Source organism: Arachis hypogaea, chromosome 18, assembly GCF_003086295.3.
Source record: "Arachis hypogaea cultivar Tifrunner chromosome 18, arahy.Tifrunner.gnm2.J5K5, whole genome shotgun sequence".
Taxonomy (NCBI): domain Eukaryota; kingdom Viridiplantae; phylum Streptophyta; class Magnoliopsida; order Fabales; family Fabaceae; genus Arachis; species Arachis hypogaea.
The window spans coordinates 62,385,961-62,406,509 of record NC_092053.1 but is presented as its reverse complement, the minus strand read 5'-3'; the positions used below and the strand labels follow the sequence as shown (position 1 = coordinate 62,406,509).

The 20,549-nt window shown below is 34.6% G+C and overlaps 1 protein-coding gene across 1 annotated transcript; it reads left to right on the top strand.

Annotated features, from left to right (window-relative positions):
- Positions 1-6,652: 6,652 nt before the first annotated feature.
- LOC112770769 (BTB/POZ domain-containing protein At1g04390-like) lies at positions 6,653-13,635 on the top strand. The gene is given in 10 exon segments (XM_072225176.1): positions 6,653-6,932; positions 7,217-7,355; positions 7,583-8,090; positions 8,189-8,319; positions 8,405-8,847; positions 8,971-9,855; positions 9,857-10,096; positions 10,445-10,597; positions 11,604-12,440; positions 13,224-13,635. Coding segments are annotated over 9 exon segments (3,030 nt in total). The 5' UTR covers positions 6,653-6,846; the 3' UTR covers positions 12,049-12,440; positions 13,224-13,635.
- The last annotated feature ends 6,914 nt before the right edge of the window (positions 13,636-20,549 follow it).

Here is a 20,549-nt window from a genome sequence, read left to right as displayed (position 1 = left end):
TTAGGCATGTTATACAAATAGGCAAGCCATTTCAAGTAGTCAAAGCATACAAATAGATAGCAAATGCATATGATGAATGTCTGCCTATTGGCTGTGATATCACATTGTCAGTTCAACTGCCAACCCGACACATCTCCATGGAGACGTCGCCCTTCAGAATCCTCATATGGGAACCCCCAAGATATAGTACTCGGATCACTGTCCAGGTATTTGCGCCTGCACGCTCTATTGATCCAAAGGGATGCAAGCAGGATACTCTTGCCACAGACCTCACATCTCAACGCAAGAGGAACAAACCACTGCCCTTACACCACCGCTGCTACCTCGACAGGCGAGATCCAACCGTCGTCCCTGCCGAGCGCATAGCGTCTCATAATCTCAATATAAAATAATAGTGCAGTGGTTTTTTAGAAAATAGTTTCAATACATCAGTGATTCCTCATCATACATTCGAGTCCTCGACTCATCTTAGTCACTGTCAATTCACATTTTTATTCCGAACTTAACAGTTCCTTAATTCTCATCTTATACATCAACCATTCATCACATGACATCAAACCATCCTCAGCACGCCAGAAACCTAGGCCTCCATTATCTAAGTTTTCCAAATAATATCATCTAAAACCATTAAATTCTTTCCCAATGTTTTAAATGTCCAAAACTAGGCCCAAGAATCCTAAAATGGTGTTAGAGAAGCTTACAACCTTGTTGGAAAGGTAGAATAGTTGAAAACAAATAAAATTTGAGAAACAGGGCATGTGCGTACTCACAGGACTATGCGCGTGCACGCTCTACAGTGTGCGTACACACAGGTGCCAAAATTCATAATGTCTGTTCACCCGCACAACCCGTGCTAGCGCTCCCAACAGACTGGCTTCCCCAACGTGTGCGTGCGCACAGGTCTGTGCGTAGGCATATGTTGCAATTTCTCATTGGTGTGTGCGCGCACAAGCTGTGCTAGCGCTGCAAGCAAATTGCCTTCCTCTGCGTGTGCATATGCACAAGTCTGTGCGTGCGCACAGGTCACAATTCTCGCAGAGGTGTGCGCCGCACACAAGGCTGTGTGTACGCACATACCAGAATTCACCAAATTCTGCAACTTTGCAGAATTTCAGATTTTTAACACCAACTTTGAATGATCATAACTTCCTCTACAAAAACCCAAATTTTACAAACTTTATATCAAATTGAAGGATTTTCAATAAGCTTTAATTTCAAACAAATTCCAATCAATTTTGAAAACTGAGGCAAAATTTATGATCGAACAAAGTTCACCAAAAACCAACCTTTACCAAAAGTGTACAATTTACCAAATTACTTATTCTCACAACTCAAACCAACCAATACCAAATAGAACCATTCCAAAACTCCATTTCTCATCAAAACCTACACTTTATAACATTTTGCACCATTCTTTCCACATTTTCCTTCACATATTATTCTCAACCTTAATATCATATATATCACATATTCACCAATCAACATTATATCTCTATCAATTTTTATCATCAACTCAACCATGCTTCAAATTAATAATCAACAATATTCATTCATCCAAATCCATCATATCTCAACTTCATCATTCAACCACAACAACAACATCAATTCATTATACATCATCAACCCAAACAATCGTCAACAACATATAAATTTCCAACCCTATCCTATAGGTCACTAGCCTAGGTGTCCATTAATATTATATACTACATAGAGGAAACCGAAACCATACCTTGGCCGATTTCCTATATGCACCAAAACCCAAAATGAGCACAAGAAATCTCTCAACTCCAAACCAAGCTTTTAATTCCACTTCAACAAGCACCAATATGTTCCAATAGCTCCCAAATTCACAATAATCAAGCTATATACATACAAATCACCACAAATCAACCTAGGGTTCAACATAAACATAATCTCATAAGGGTTTAATGCCTCTTACCTTTTTCAACAGTTTTGATAACCAAAATCCAATGCTAAGCAAGGATTAGAGTGAACCTAAACATCCAAAATCACAAAAACTCACTTAATCCCAAATCCCTAAAACCAAAATTTTGAGGAGAAGAACTGAAGGGATTTCGAGCTTTACTTACCAATTTCTTATACAGGTCTTGCAGAGCTCTTCACAAGGAATGCGTAGCCACAAACAGTACGACGATCGGAGCTCTGTAGCTCAAGATATGAGCTTGAGAAGATTGAAGTGAATAGTGCTCAATCTCTTCTCCTCTCCCTCTTTCAATTCTGACGTGTGTGTTGTATTTAATGTGTGTTGTTGCTGCATGGGTTCATTAAATGAACCTTTTATATGTTGGACTTGGGCCCAACTTGGGCCCGGTCCAACCCGTTAGCGTTTTTTGCCCGTTTGGCCCAACTTCGGGCCAAACCTTTAAAATTAACTCCCGGTTTTCAACTTTTAATATTTTTCTAAGGTTTTTGACGGTTTTCACTTTTTCTCGTGCAGTACCGGGCAGACTCAAAAAGACCTACTGAGTCTAAAAATCACATTTAAATCCTCAAATTCTCACTCTAACTTTTTGGAACGTAATTTGGGCATTATTATCACTTAATTAACCGGTTGATTAGTTGCGGTTCTTACAAGAAGCACACACTGACGTGTGCGTGCGTACAACCACCTGTGCGTACGCACACGTGCAGCAACCAGCAAGTGTGCGTACGCACAAGTAAAGAAATTAGCAAGTGTGCATACATACACATCTGTACGTACGCACACGTAATAGCGCGTGACTTCATTAATGAGGCACGTGGCTCGCGATTTTGGGGGCCTCTTGACCTAGTTTTAGAAGGCTGAAGGCTGGTTTGAAGTACTATATGAAGGGGATAACATCACATATGAAGGCATTAGTTTACATTAGTTTATGAGGCCTCGTTACATACATAGATAATTTAGGAGTAGGAGTAGTGTAGAGTAGAAAATTCTCTCTTAGGGTTTTACTAAATTTCCATTGTAGCATTTTATAGTTAAGTTTCGATCTTGGATTTTGCTCATCTTGATTGTAAGTACTCTAAATTTTCTCTTTAATTACAATACTTTTGCTACATTTTTCTCTTAGTTCAAGTTACTTGTTAATATATGCAATTTTGATTTCTTGAATCTTTTGCTTATGAATTTGGTCTTTTATGATTTATATTTGCTTGATTGCATGTTTATTGTTGATTTTGTGAATAGTTTAGTTATAGTTTTTATTTTTCTTTGCAATTTCTCATGTTTTGGTTTTATGCCCACCAAGTGTTTGTGAAAATACCACTTAGTAATTTTGAGTACATTTTCACACCTTGGCTTGGGAAATAAGTTCTTAGGATACTAGAGTCATAATGTCTGACATTTAGTGGTAATTCTTGGATAGTTAGTTGACTCTTGTTTTCATTGACGCTAGCTTTTTACCAAGTTAATTGGTAAGTTAGCTAGGACTTATGGATTAAGGTCAATTATGCTTGCTTGACTAACTCTTCGATGTTAGGGGTTGACGAAGCGAGATTGACTCATCATAATTATCATAGTTGTGGTTATGACCATGATAGGATTCCTTAATTCTCATTCCCAAGTCAAGGCCCCTTTCATGCATTTAAGCATTTTCACTAAGTTTTGACCCTATTTTCTCTTTTAATTGCATTGATTTCCTTTTTGACTATTTGTTAGTTCTTTTATCTTTTAAGTTCTTTTAATATTTCGTTCTTTGATTCCAAACACCCCCTGCCTTTTTCTTTACAACCAAAAGTGTGATACCCCAATTTGCATTCCTAGGGAGAACGACCCGAGGTTGAATTACTCTCAGTTAATTATTTTTATTTGAAAAATCAAACGTTGATTTGAGAGGATAGATTGTCGGTTTGGACTATGCTACCAACGAAGTGATTCTTATTTTGAGAAATTCCGAATCGGCATAATCCTCTTCATCATGCTCTAATTCATATTTCTTAACAAAAATGTTACCAAACACCTTCGAGTTAAACTCTAAAGAATTCTTGTGCACTTCCAAAAGCTTGCCATCAATCCCTCTATTATCAAACCACCATGACTGATTCATAATATCCTTATACTCGGGATGAGTAGCCCAAGCAGCAACAAATTGGAAAGGTCGATTCTCTTTAGCCTGAGGACGACCTTTACAATGCACCAGAAATAGGGCAATGATCAGACTGAAGCCTATTTATAACATCTGCATAAACCTTTGGAAAGATAGATAACCAACCACTATTTATACTGACTCGGTCAAGCTTTTTTGTTACGTTAACATAATTTTTTACCTTCTTGTACCAAGAAAATCGTCTCCCAATAGTCTTCCAATCAAGCAAACCGCTATCCCCTAATGAAGTAGCAAACCTGTCTGCTCTTTGATGAGAAAATTGACAACTCTTAGATTCATGAGAAAATATGACTTCATTAAAATCATTAAGAACAATTCAAGGTCCTTGAAAAATCATGGATTGTGCAACAAGATAATCCCAAAGGAGAACCCTTTTATTAAATTGAGGACTACCATAAATACTACTGCACCTCCAAATTAAATTATCAAATTGAATCTCAACAGAGACACTCTAATCAAAAGCATCAATGAACTGACAACAAACACCTTGCATGGAGGATAGAAACCAAATACCCTCTTATGCACTTCCGCTTCCATTATACAAACAGAGTGATACCCCAACCTTTTTCAAAATAATTTTAAATGCTGAAAAGGGGAGTGAGTTTCAACCATAATAAAGAAAACATGTCTAAATTTCCTAACAAGTTCCTTACAATGCACCTGGACTAACTTATTTGAAGCATTCCTAATGTTCTAAACAATCATATTTAAACTATCCATAAATAATAGGGACAGAATAAATAAGAACATAATACTCTAAATAGAATCACCAACCTCAATAGATGGTTTGTCCTGTGGTACTGGCGTAATCTGATCCTCAATAATTGCGACCATCAGACCCCTAACGCTGCATCCGCCAGGCTTCCATCTACTAAGGTTCCCTCTGTTGCGCAGCCAGGCGAGTTCTGCAGGGAGAAAGGCTGCGGCTGCTTCTGGAGAGAAATTCCATGATGTGCAGGAGTTCGATGCGATGGAGATAGCACAATTTCATGTTTTTTTCGCTGCCCTATCCTAATGTCAATTGATTTTCCTTTATCACCATACAAATTGGACCTTGGGACTTCTCGAACCATACTTGTGCTGCTTTCCATCTTAGTCCTTCAAATCTGACGGATGTCCATTGTAAATTTTAGCTTATGCCGCACTTGTTGCCAGCCCTTTCCATCATTCATGCACGCCTCATTAGCATGACCATCAGGCACTTGAGGAGCCAATAATTCCGTAATTGCATCATTCCCTTTAACAACTCCTAATTATCGTCCAAATCACGAGAATTCTCACCCAAATCACAAGCTTTCAATTCAACCTTTTTTTGAATTTCATGATCATTGTGTGGCATTAGTGTCGGGGCTTCATGATTCTTTCCATTACTAAAAGAATCATCCTTCCTTTCCGAGAACTTTTCTATGCACAACGATTTATTATGCCCATACCGTGTATAAGTAGAACAAATTAATTGTAAATTCTCGTATTCCACTTCATGAGTCATGCCTTCCACGATAATATATTTGATTACCGGCAACCCAATATTAATCTGAACACAAACATGTGCATATTTTTCTCTCTTTGCAAGCTTAGTAGTCAAGTCTACTTTCACGAGAACTCTTAATGCAAAACAATTCATAACATTGCTTGTTTTTGGTAGCACCAAATATTCTGTTAAATTAAATGTTGTTTGAATGATGGGATTAAATTACAAAATTTAATTTTATTTGGGATTCAATTACAAATCTTAAATTATAAAGATCAATTTGTAATTCTAATAAAAATATAAAGACCAACATTATAATTTAATCTAAATTTAATATTAATTAATATTTCACTTTATTAGTTTATCCATTTTTTTGTCGACGTAAATTCTTAAAATTAATATCGCATTGAATATGTAATTTGGACTCTGGATGCGTATTATTTGGACACGAACTTCTGGGATTTTGTTTTTAAATAAATAATTTAATTAATTTAATTACTAAAATAAAAAATTTGTAGCATATTTATCAATTTATATTATATTTATTTATTTTATTTAAATGAGATAATTTTAAATGTATAAACGATATATATATATCGTTTATAAAATGAGATATGTTTAAAATTATCTCGGTTACAGTGTAAACGAAATATATGTATTTATAAATAATTAAATATAATTTTTAAAAATAATAAAAAATATTAATAATTTAAATTAGATCAAATTTTTAAAAATATTAATAATTTATTAATTTATCCATTTTTAAGAATATGGTCTAATTTAAATTATTAATTTTTTATTATTTTTAAAAATTATATTTAATTATTTATAAATACATATATCTCGTTTGCATAATAAAAAAAATAATTTAAACGTATATTTTACGATGTAAACAAATTACATTTAAAATTATCTCATTTATTAAATAAATTAAATAAATATAATGTAAATGAACAAATACACTACAAATTATTTATTTTAGTAATTAAAATAAATAAATTATTTATTTGAAAATAAAATCCCATACCTATGCAGACTGCAGGGCTCTATATAATTTTTCGAAGTTTGCAATTTGACTCATTTGAATCATTTCCACGGTTTATCTGAAATCCTGAATGGCATGGCGGTGTTTCAACTTCCAGTAAGGCCTCACGCGGAACGCACGCTGAGCTTCTCGAAAAGGCCCAAATATTGAGTATTCTTCCCTTCTTTGTTCTTCACACAAACTCGAAGAACAGTGTGTATAGTTTAATCAACGATTGCAGTTCCACAATGAAACCAATCAACAGTCGTTCCATCAGTGTGCAAATCCAAACCCTCCATCAACGTCTCCTTCGTGCCTATAACCTCGGAACCAGGTTCCAACTCAAACCGCAGCTCCTTTGTTAATCTCTGGTTCTATTCATGCTATCTTTTTTCGCTATTTTGTGTTTTCAATACCTAATTAGTGTTATGAAATCTTCGTAAAGAATTATTTTCATGCCCCACGTTTCTTCTGAAGACCAATTTGGACGTTTGCTCTTCATTTAAATTCTGCCTGAAGGGATTAAAAATAGTGGTTGTTGTTTAGAATATTGTTATTTGTTCCTGAATTTTTATTTAGTTATTTATTTTTCGCCGTGTGAAATGTGAATTGTGGCAGATATTTTGATGAGAAGACAAATACTTGGAAGTGGCAATGCGCTAACATTGAAGTGCAGAAGAATGTTCTTCGGTCAATTAATGCATTTCTTGATTCTATCTCAGGAGATGCACGTGCCACGCGTCATACTATTGTAAAGGTTTGGGACTTGCAAATTTTATTTTCTTTTGCTATAATCATACATTGTATGAACATATAAACTTGGATTTTCTGCCAATTTACTGAACTTCTTAAATATACGTGATATCTTTTATTTTTGTTTTTATTTTCATAGATGGATTTATACTTTATACAGTGTTGACCTTGGCCTGATGTTTGAGATTCAATCACAATGAAACAGTAATTTCTTGTGTTATGATTTTTCAGGAATCTGTATCTGATGTTTTGGGAGCATTATTATGTATTCTTGAAGGCAAAAGTGGTCCCTTATTAAGCATGGCATCAAATGTTGCAGTGAAGTTAGTTAGTATTTTGCCGAATTCACTATTGCAATCTCGTATAGTGGAACTTGTCTGTTGCCTATCATCCTTAATCTCTTCGCACCAAGTAGAGGTTGCAATAGATTGTGCTAATGCCTTGAATTTGGTGGTCTCTAATTTGAGTGCTACAAGTGAGAGGACAGTTATGGAAGCCCTCAAAGACACAGGGATTGCCACTCATATTGTTGGAAATATAAAAGACTTTGCTGGTGGTGCAAAAAAAATTGAGTATTTTGAACAGATGGGTTCACTATTGAGCACAATCCTGTGGCGGTGGCCTCAATCTAGGTTCCCTGTTTTGAGTGATGTTAAACTTATGAAAGCTTTAGCAGACATGCACATGGTGACAGATAGTTCTATTAAACTTGTACTTTTAAAGATGTACACATCTTTAGGTATTAACATATCCCTGAACCATCCCCTGATGTATAATGATGCTTGCTTTATTGTCTTCCATTATTTATGTAAACTAATTTACTATTTGTTTTACCAGCTTTATGCGATTTTGTAGCCAAAAAACTTATAGAAGATGGAGTATTTGTAGAGATGGTTGTGCAGGCCATGGAAAAATCAAACCCTCAGGTTGTTCGAATAGAGGGGTTTAAGCTCGCTCGATGTCTATTGGTAATAAACTAATAATTCATATTCTCTCTAATAAACATTCCAGTATATATAGTATTGTCACTAACAAAGTAGTTTTGATGCTTAGAGATGCCAAGAGAATTTCATACGTATGAGGAATTTGTGTGGTGATGCACTTGTCAATGCCATAATTTGTGGGATGAGGGAAACAGGATTGAGTTCCAAAAAGGGAGGGATCAACCATGGTTCCTTATTATTGGAAGCATGTCAATTGGGTCTAATTACCCGTTGGGATGGTGATCATCATATCAGGTTTTGGGAACATGGTATTGATAGAGTCCTCCTTAATCTTGTACTAGAAAATATTCAAGATAAGCCATCTGAGCATGTCTTGTCTTTGGAAGAACAGATATCCACAGCAAACAAGGGTTTAAAATCTAATTATCATCTTGGTCTGAGGAGTTATCTGTGGGACATTCTTGGGTGCCTTATGATACATTGTGGAGAAAATTTCAACCCTTATACCTATGGAAGTGAGCTCCACATCAACACACTAATTACATGTGCATGGTAAATTATATTCCTTCTATAATCATTTCTTGAGATTTTAATATGATTGTTAGCATTGATACTATGCCTTGATTTTTTTTTGTGCTTTCTAAATTTGCTAATTCGAGTCTCCTTTTCCTGTAGTCTGACTTTTGTTGACACAATTCAAAAATGGTGCCGAATATGTCAAAATGATGATGATAGTTTCCAAAGTGAACCAGTATCAAGGGCTGTATTAATGATGATTTATTCTCCATGTAATCACATTTCTTCACATGCAAGGCTTGTATTATCTGATAGAATGAAAGTAATAGGTATTCCGTGCTTGAAAAGCTTAATACATACTCTAGATTACACATCGTCCCTGGCAAGCTTTGGGTCATCCGATAAACTTCAACTTGTTATTAACTTGATTGGGTTAAATTCTCTTTCAAGTTTACCTGAATATCAAAAATGTATCATCGAAAGCAAAGCAATGAAAGCAGTTGTTCTTATTGTCAAACGATGTTTAAGTAATGACATTCATATGGAAAGGCCTAGCATGGCTCCTCATTTGCTTACATCATTTCATGAAAGGTCATGTTGCTGCATTGATAAAGAAGATTGGGAAGGTTCCAATGTGCTCCATTTTTATGGTTTGTGGGCCTTGTCTTCATTTGTTCATCAGTGTAGCCTTTTACAAGATCATACTCAGAAATTCACCACAGCAGTGACATACATTAAAGCTCAATTACTCAACAAGCTTCATGAGACTTGTAGTAGCACCTGTTTAAGTCCTGGAGTGAGATGGTATGCTTCATATATTCTAAGCTATTTTGGATGTTATGGTTTCCCTAATGAATTAGCAAAATGGATTGGGAAATCCCTTAATCAGGAAGAATATGCGGATTTGCGACTCATTGTGGCAAATGGGGCTTCTGTCAATGTTAATGGTGTTATTCTTGCTGTCAGATGTCCATCGCTTCTGCCTCGTGAAATCTTGACTAGTAGCAAGAATTGTAAAGAGGGAACAGATAAATATGGAGAGACTGAGAGAGGTTCGTTTATCTGCTCACGTTGATTATGAAGCATTGGTGCTGTTGTTGGAATATGTTTACTTCGGATGCTTGCAGGCAGAGGAAGATATGGTAAAAAAGTTGAAAATTCTTGCTAAACGCTGCAATCTGCAGCCCTTTCTGCAACTACTCTATAGACAATGTCCTGAGTGGGGCACACCTTTCCCCAGCTTGAATCTTACTTCAGCTCTCAATTCTGTTGGAAGTTGTTTTTCGTATGGTTTGCTTCTTGATCAGCTTCTTATGTACATTTAGAATAGCATGTGATTGGTGTAATCTTGTGTTTTCTTTTTCTTATGTCTATTTCAATCTTTATTTATCTCAAATTTTCATTTTTTTTTAAGTTGATATAGATATTTTGTTGTTCATTCTATATATTACAACTTCTAATGGATATTCTGTTACTGAAAGGGCAATAATCCTTTAAATAGTTTGACATAGGATAATAAAAATAGTCATTAATTTGAACTTGCTAAACAGTCATTCCTAACTTAGATGTTGCTAATATTTGTTTCAAATGAGTTTTGAAGAGGAATTTTAATTATATCGATTTCTCTTTTCAGGGATGTCATATTAGAAGCTGAAACAAATGAACTCGTTGGGTGGACATGCAATTTTTGTTCTAACTCAGTGCCACATTCGCATGTTCACAAAGTTATATTGCAGTCTGGCTGTGAATATTTACAAGGTTTATTCCGATCAGGAATGCAAGAGAGGTGATTATCAAATTGCTCTCCTATATAATCTGGAATTTGAGAGTTTATATTTCTTTTACTTTAAAGCTTTTCTAATATGCAAATTGTAAAAATTACATCCCGGTATTTAAATTAAGTTCTGTGGTTTGCTCCTTTGCCTTATTGAGGCTGGAACTCATGAACATTGAAATACATGATCATATAATAGAATTGGTAAATGGAAATAATCATTAAGCTAACAACCAAAAAATGTATATGAATGCGTGTTTAAAAAAGATGACCAATCGAGGGAAAAAGTCAAAAACAGAAGTTAATGGTGAAAGAAAGAACGAGAGCATAGTGTATGCTCAGGTCTAACTCAATTTTTTCCTGGAAAAGAACAGTGAATTTTTCCCCCGATATTCCCTGCTTCCCAAATATCACAGTGCAGCGGTTACATACTGAGTGAGGAAGCTGTGGTCCGCATTTGATGCTGCTGCAGATCCTTCTCTATCTTCGCAGCATATTGTCTCCTCTTTGAAGACTTTAATAAAATCCCTTAGTACCCCTTGGGTTTCTATCATAAGGGAAGATGTGATTGTATGCTTTCATGTCATTCTAAGTGGGCAAAGGTTGATGACTTGATGTAAACTGTTCGGTGTTTATATACTGGTTAAGGCCCTGCCTCTGTGCAACTATTCTCCACACAAATATTTTCTAATATAATAGTGTTTGATACAGGAAGATGCATGTTCTTGATTGTAAAGTTATAAATAATTTTATACCAGAATTGGTTGGAAGTGACTTATTTGGGAATCATGTCCAGTGTTGTCACTTTTTGCATTATGTACATATATTCTAAGTGCATTTGAACTCTCAAGTTTTCATGTTTAGGGCTTCATGGCCGATTATGCAAGGATTTTTTTCGGTTTCTAATAAGAATCTGTATGAGCCTTCTCAGGTTGCTATAATTTTTGTTGCCTTTATCATTTTCATTTATTCTGTGTTTCCCTTGCGGTTTGTCTTCAATCTCTAATTATTTTTGCAGTCATTCACAAGTCATCAAGGTTGCTATTAGCTGGGAAGCATTGATCAAACTAGTACAGTGGTTTTATTCCAATAATCTGCCAAATCCTCCCGCTGGATGTTTGTGGGATAATATGGATGATGAAGGAAAGCTATTCAATCTGCAACCATATGTGGAACTTAATTGGCTTGCTGAGTTTTGGATGTTGGAAAGTATTCAGGAAGCTAGTTGGAATGTGATTGTGTCTTGCCTTGATTCTGCCAGGCACTTGTCTGCTAGGATAATCAAAATGGCATACAATCTCTCTTTGTGGAAGTTGGTTGACATTGCAGCGAATTTCATGGCTCCTTCATATCGTCAATTACGAGATTCTAGTGATCTTGAAGAATTTGATGAAGCTTTAGTTCACTTAATTTATTCTGCTTCTATTCGGTTCGCACAAGAAGGTGGAAATTGCTCTAGGTGATTTGTAGATATGGGAGATTCAAGAGATGTGTTGGGAGACACTATATCAGATGAAAATTGTATTTCCTGTTTAGGTCTGCTGACTAACTTTTTTAGACGGTTATTTTAAGTGTATTAGTTGAGTGAGAAGATAAAGAGCAATAAAAAAAGAGCAGCCCGGTGTACAAGCATCTTGCGTTAGCACAGAATCCGGGGAAGGACTATGCTAGATGTGTTATCATGTGGGATGGGATTTTATTCATGCATCTATCTCAATCTGTTTTGGCAACTAGAGGAGTAATGGACCTTAGTTGAATCTTGTCTTTCAATCAATTCATTGTGGTGTTACAGGTCAAGGCTCGGAATCAAAATCATTCAAATAGATGATCACTTATACCTTCCTCAACTTTATTGGTATGTATTTTGTATAATCAATGCATTCTAGCTAGTTATGATTGTTATGTCAAATTGTCAATAGCTTTACCGAATGCAAGTTATGTTCTTCAAGAAACTTTTTATCCTGTTTTAGCTACACGGTATGTCATATGCTAACAAATTCATAATTGTAGATAGATAAAGGTGGACACGCTTTCCTCATTAAAATTAGGCTGTGATGTATTCATTCTAAGTAGGATACAAAAATTAAACTTTGCCCATGTTGTGCAAGGAATTGGTTTGTGTTTTCTATTTGTTCCAAAACAAAGTGTATTGATTGCTTTTGCTTTTCCATGCCAAAAAGTGCAACAAGGGACTGGAAAAACTTCAAGTGGTTTCTCAAAATTAACGTGATTGATGAGGCCGAGAATTGGAATATGTTTATGCATTAAATAGATTAGTAAAATCATTTCCTTGAACTTAATTGTTTGAATAGCATTCTTGCTTATTGTAATTATTTTTGTTTATTTGGTTTTGATTGGATAACATGCTGCATAGGTTATTTACTTAGAAAGGGAACTATATTAAAATTATTAAAATGAAACTAACTAAAATGAAACTAATTCTGTTGATGTGTTTGAATACTTGGAGCTACACCAATGATATCTGTAAGTGTTGAGGGAAAAAAGAAACACACTAAAGTAAAAAAACAAACAAACAAAAGACATAACTCGCATTATCACACTAGTTCAGGTTGAATATTTATCGATTCTTGTGAGATTCTCATTTCCCTGTAGTTTTTAACTCTGTTGGCTGTTTCAGGTATCTGGTAATTAATTCAAACTTGGAAGCTTGCCAGTGTATCAAGATTGGAACAAAAGTTGATTTTGTTGCATGCTATTTTATTGCCAACATATTTTAGACCATGCTGAAGACTGAGTAGTGTACCATCAGAAAGTTTCGTGAATGATGAGGTTCTTGTAGTGTAGAGGAAGAATGTGGTATATTAAGTGCTTCTTGGAGATATACTCCTTCAATGTATATAAATCTAAATAACAGCAATAGTGGTTCACACAAACTACATATAATTAGTGTAATATCTTGTCAAATGTTGAGACACTTCCTTCATGATGTAATTCATTAACACTTCACAAGTGTGCTTGGTCCTACAACTTTGACCTTTGACCTTGATAGAAAACAATAATGTACTATGATTGACAGAGATTTTGTTAAATTGTCGTTGGATATATTTTAGATACGATATTTATTCAATAATCATTTAATATGTATGTGTTTTGTATTTAACTGGGTTCTAATATAATAAAAAATCAATAATGCTCTGTATTCATGTGATTTTACTAATCAAATTTAACCAAGTGATTTAGAGTCATCTGCCATGCCACTTATAACAGATTTAATGTAAATCTTTCTTTTTTCGTTCCTCATCAACGTAAACATTTTCTTCTTCTTTGACTTCTCTGTGATTTTGTCTGATTATTGTCTCTTTCTCTTTAGATTTTTGTTTTCTTCTTCCATTTCGTTGTGTTTTCCTCTAATTTTATTCTTTTTCTTCTGGCTTCGATCTGCATTTGTTTTTTTTAAATCGACTGGTGTTCCAAAACAATGAATGATTCAAGTTCTTAATGAGAGTGATTTGGATTATTCTTCAGAATCGAATCAAGTGGACGAGGCTTGGATCGTTCTTAATTTTATCTAATTTCATTCTTCAACAATTTTGAATTAAATGGAATGGAATGATATCTAATGCAATTGAATAAACTGATAATGAATAATTTCATTCTTCTTTGCTAAAATCAGTGTTGTTTATGAACACAATTTTCGATTCATTTGTTATTATACAATGGTGTTGTTATGATAATATTTCGGTTCATTCTTCAACAATTTTGAATTGAATGGAATAGAATGCAATTGAATAAAGTGATTATGAATAATTTTATCCTTCTTTGCTAAAATCAGTGTTGTTTATGAATTTGAATTTAGATAGAATGCAAGAATTTCTGAATTTATAGAATGCACAATTTTTGCTTTATTTGTTATTACACAATGGTATTTTTATAATAATATTTCGGTTCATTTTGCAATCCAGGTGTGTTGTCGATGAACAATTTGTCCCAAAGATTGGGATGACTTTCAAGACACTTGAAGAAGCTGAAAGCTTTACAAAGATTATTCCAAACTTGCTTGTTTCTCTATGAAAATAAGGAACACTACTCGGAAAAGAGATGAAATTAAGAATCAATATTACATGTAGTAGAGAGGGGAAATGGAAATTCAAGATATCTCCAACTCTGAAGACAAACCCCTCAGCAGGAATAAACTGTCCAGCCAGGATTTACGTACATATATTGAAGGACGTTGGTCTTTGGATCATTTCTAAAGTTGTTCTGAATCATTCACATCCTTGCTGTCCAGATCGAATAGAGATGCTTAAACAACACAGCGAGCTAAGTATGTTTGTGCATCGTACCATTGAAAATAATGAGGAAGCCAGAATTAGACCGAGTAAAACATATCAGTCATTTGTAGCAGTAATGGGTGGTCATCATGGACTAAGTTTTATTGAAAATGATGTGAGAAATTATATTACAAGGAAAGTACATAATGTTTCTAAACAAGATGATGCTAATGAATTTAGGAAATACTTATTAAAAATAAAAGAGAAGAATCAAAACTTTTTTAGCTTAATTTTGAAGTTTATCACTCTATCGAAAATGCATTTTAGGTTGATGTAAGAAGCAAAGTTGTGGATGAGTATTTTTGAGATATTTCATTTGATACAACTTACAACACAAACAGGTAATTTTTGCCATTCTAATTTCGGTTCATTGTGATATAGTATTCGGTTCATGCGCATAATTAGTTTCGGTTCATAACGGATTTCCCTTTTTGATGTCCATTGCAAGTACAATTTGGTTTTTGGTTATTTTGTGGGTGTGAATCACCATAGTCAGTCGACACTTCTTGGATGTGCTTTGATGAAAAATAAGAATATTCAGTCATTCAAATGGTGATTTGAATATTGGCTTCATTGCATTGGAGGAAATGACCAAAAGAGATTCTTATCGATTAATGTGCATCGATGCAAAAGGACTATTGAGACCTGTAGGCCAACAACAATTCACAGGTGGTGTATTTGGCATATTATGAAGATTCCACATAAATTAAATGGCTACAAGAGACACAGAGAAATTGAACAAGAGATCAGTCATGTTGTTTATAACTCATTTATAAAAAATGCATTTGACAGAAATTGGAATGATTTTCACATGAAGTATGATGTTGGAGGCAATAAGTGGCTTTCAGGTAATGGTGTTTTCATTCGAATTAATTGATGTTATTTTTTTGGTGAAAATGGGTATAACTTTCAGTTCATTTTGTGTCTGATTTCGGTTCATTTGCAGAGTTATTTGAAGATCGTCATTTATGGATTTTAGTTTATCACCACGTTTGGACTAGGATGAGAAGCACACAAAGAAGTGAGAGCATGCATTTTTTTTAACAAGTTTATTACATGCAATAGCTCCTTAACTCAATTTGTGAAGCAATATGATAATTGCCTAGGAAGCAGAGAGCAAAAAGAGAGAGAATTTGATATTGCAGATTTTTATACTGTCATATCGTGTGCAATAAAATCATCAATAAATGCTCAATTTCAACATGTGTATATTCATGAATAAAGGTGAATGGCATCACAAGATCAACGCAGTCTACTCTAGGTTTACAACATATGAAATTGTAGAACAGGTTTCTAACTCAAGGTTCAACAAGTTTGTTGTTACATATGATGCAATATCATACAAAGTAAAATGCTAGTGCTTATTGTTTGAGTCAAGGGATATATTGTGCCGTCATTCTTTGAGTGCCTTAAGCTTTGAGCGAGTAGATAAAGTGGCACCGAAATATATATTGTAACGCTGGAGTAAGAATGTAAAGAGGAGGCACACAAATATCAAGAGCAGCCAAGATGAGCCTTTATTGGAGCCAAGAAGCAAGAGATTTGATGATTTGGTGTTTCGCCTGCACAATATTTGTGAATTTGCATCAAAATCTAAGGAGTTCACTGGAATTTTGCACCACGCTTTTGATAATAAATGGCTGAGATGCAAGAATACTAAGCGAAAAGTAAAGGTAAATATTCGTTATCTCATGAAGATGCTACGTTGAATTATGTTAATGATGAGCGGATATTTTATACGCTTTTTGGCATCATTTTCATATAGTTTTCATTATGTTTTGTCTAAGTTTTATTATGTTTTCATAGGTTTTAGTGCAAAATTCACATTTTTTTATTCTACTTTGAGTTTGTGTCTTTTATGGTGATTTCAGGTATTTTCTGGCTGAAATTGAGGAGCTTGAGCAAAAGTCTGATTCAGAGACAGAGAAAGGATTACAGATTCTGTTAAGATTTGACCTCTGTGCACTTGAAGGAGCTTTTCTGGAGCTAAAGAGGTCCAAATGGCACGTTCACAATGGCTATGGAAAGCTAACATCTAGGACTTTCCAGAAATATATAATACTCCATACTTTGCTTTGGAAATGAAGGCCCAAAACTGGCGTTCAACGCTAGCCACCACCCCCATTCCTGGCGTCCAGCGCCCATAGGGGAGCAGCTGGCGTCCAACGCCCAGGATGGAGTCCCTAGCCAACGTTCTATGCCCCTAAGGGGTACTAGCTCGTGGGAGACACTCAAGTTCAGCCCAAACACTCACCAAGTGGGCCCTAGAAGTGGATTTTTGCACTACAAGACTAGTTTATCTTATTTTCTGTAATTCTTAGTTAGCAGACTAATATAAATATAACAAAGATCACCATTGTTAAGGGACTTTTAGATCTTTTCCCATTCAAACATTATGTACAGTATTAGTCACTAACCTCCTAAGGTTATGGTTAGGAGCTCTGCTATGTTTCATGGATCAATAATATTACTGTTCTAATTCAATATGTCTGATTCTATTTTCTTATGGAACCTCGTTCTTCATCTTATGAATTGAGGGTGACCCGTGACAATCACCTTTGTTCTACATGGGTTCCGTGTGATTCTTGACCCGGATAGCGTTGAACTAAAGCTAGAGATTGCATTGCGGATTCCAATAGAGCATCTGAGAAACTTTCGATATGTGACATGAAATCCCATTGACTGAGTACGTGGGGTCTCTGTGGTGCTAAGGCTAGAGTCAGAGAAGCAGCACTTTCTGAAGATCTGCCTTATCTGTGGCACCTTGAGTAGGATCGCGAAGGGAAGTGGATTGCTTAGAACTTCATTTTTTGCTACAGTGAGAAACCTAGAGGTGGCTTGATGAGAGGACATGAGTCATCTCAACGTGGTTGATTGCTGTAGTGGAGGAGGTTAACTCGATGAAAGGACATGAGTTAATCACTTACGACTGCCATTGAAGGAATCAGAAAGTTATTGAAGAATATAGTAAGAAAAGTTAATCCAGAAAGACAAAGCATCTCCGAAGCCTCAACTGTTCTATCACCATTGATTTCTTATCTATCTAGTAACGTTTAGTTATTTATCTGTTTTATGCGTTTTTTGTGAAAAGCTAGATTTTCTATCCGCCTAACTAAGATCTGCAAGGTATCCACTGCTTGCTCAAACCAACAATCTCCTTGGGATCGACCCTCACTCACCTGATGTATTACTTGGACGACCCGGTATACTTGCCGGTCTATCTGTCCGAATTCTGCGGAGCCAGTTTCGTGCACCGAGTTTTTCGCACCATTGCCAGGGATTGTTCGGATTTGACAAACAATCGGATTATCTTGTTGCTTAGATTAGGTACTTTTTACTTTTGTTTTGAGTCTTTTGTTTTCTTTTCAAAAATTTTTCAAAACCTTTTGTTTTCTTTATTAATCTTTATCTTTTGTTTGAATCTTTTGTTTTTGTTCTTGTTAAAGTTTCGAATTTTCTTGCTTTCTTTTCAAAAATATTTTCAAAAATAGTGTCTTTTGTTTGAGTCTAGTGTCAATTCTTAAGTTTGGTGTCCTTTGTATGTTCTTTGTTTCCTTTGAATTTTCAAATTGTTCTTAGTGTTCTTTCTTGGTATTCAAGTTGTTCTTGTTTCTTTTCTTGTCTTGATCTTTAAAGTTTTAAGTTTGTTATCTTTTGATGTTTGTTTTCTTAATTTTCAAAAATTAGTACTCTTTTGATCTAAAAATTTTAAATTTGGTATCTTTTGGTTGTTTTTCTCTTTCTTCATTAATTCAAAAAATAAAAAAATATCTTTTCTATCTTTATTCAAAATAATTTTCAAAAATTCCAAAAAGATTTCAAAATTTTAATTTCAAAATTATTATCTTATCTTATCTTAACTTCAAATATTTTCAAAAATCATATCTTTTTCAAATCACTATCTTATCTTTTTATCTTTCTTTAAAATTCAAAAATCTTATCTTATCTTATTTCAAAATTCAAATTTTAAAACTCAAATTCAAATTTAAAATTTAAAATTTCAAATTTCAAAAACTAAATCTTTTTCAAATCTTCATCATATCTTATCTTTTCAAATTTATTTTCAAATCTTTATCTTATCTTGTTTCAATTTCAAAATTCAAAATCAAATCTTTTTCAAATCTTTTCAAATTCTTATCTTACCTTTTCTAATTTTAAATTTCAAAATTAAATCTTTTTCTAATCTTCTATCTTATCTTATTTTCAAATCTTTCTTAATTAATTATTTGTTTTCTCTTTCTATCTTCTTTAAAACTTCCTAACTAATTCTTCTCTCTCCTATTTTCGAAAACTTCTCTTCTCTTTTTCTCTCTTTTTTTTTTCGAAATTCATCATTCAATTTTCAAATTTTTTTAGTTAATTAGCTTTTATTTTTGAATTTCATTAATAAATAAAATAAAAACAAAAATATTTTAATTCTAGTTTCTCTTTTTTTATTCTAATTTTCAAGTTCTTTACCCCCTTTATTCGAATTCTTCTTCTCTTCTCTCCATATTCATTCTTCTTTCTTCTTCACATCTCACAGGGAGTCCTCTATTCTTTGACATAGAGCTCCCATTCTTCTTCTTTCTTATTTTCTTTTTCTTATTTATGAGCAGGAACAGAGATAAAAAAACTCTCTTTGATCCTAATCCTGAACCTGAGAGGATCCTATGGTGGCGTTTACAACAAGTTAAAGCACAATACTCCGGAGGAAATCTCACAAAACTTTTCGAACAAAAAACAGAGAATACAGACATGGCAGCCGAATAGAACGATGGAGGAGATGCAAAGAAGGTTCTTGGTGACTTCATTGCACCAACTTCTGACCTCTGGCAGAAGTATCTCCATACCTGCCATTAGAGCTAATAACTTTGAGTTTAAGCCTCAGTTAGTCTCTCTAATCCAACAGAATTGCAAGTTCCATGGACTTCTACTGGAAGATCCATATCAGTTTCTATCTGAATTCTTGCAAATCTGTGATACTATTAAGACCAATGGAGTAGATCCTGAGGTCTACAGACTTATGCTTTTCCCTTTTCCTGTTAGAGACAAAGCTAGGATGTGGTTGGATTCTCAACCCAAAGAAAGCCTAGACTCTTGGGAAAAGCTTGTCAATGCTTTCTTGGCCAAGTTTTTTTCACCTCAAAAACTGAGCAAGCTTAGGGTGGAAGTACAAACCTTCAGACAAAAAGAGGGTGAATCCCTCTATAAAGCTTGGAAAAGATACTAGCAACTGATCAGAAGATGTCCTCCTAACATGCTCTCAGAATGGTCTATCCTAAGAATTTTCTATGATGGTCTATCTGAGATATCCAATATGTCCTTGGATCATTCTGCTGGTGGATCACTCCACTAGAAGAAAACGCCTGAAGAGGCACAGGAACTCATTGAAATGGTTGCAAACAACTAATTCATGTATACTTCTGAGAGAAACCCTATGAACCATGGGTTAGCTCAGAAGAAAGGAGTCCTAGAAGTTGACACTCTGAATGCCATACTGGCTCAGAACAAGATATTGACCCAACAGTTCAATATGATCTCTCAGCACTTGACTGGAGTGCAAGCTGTAGCTAGCAGCACTCAAGACACCTCCTATAAAATAGATGCCTATGATCTAGATCAACCCATGATGGAAGAGGTGAATTACATGGGAGAACCCTATGAAAATACCTACAACTCATCATGGAGAA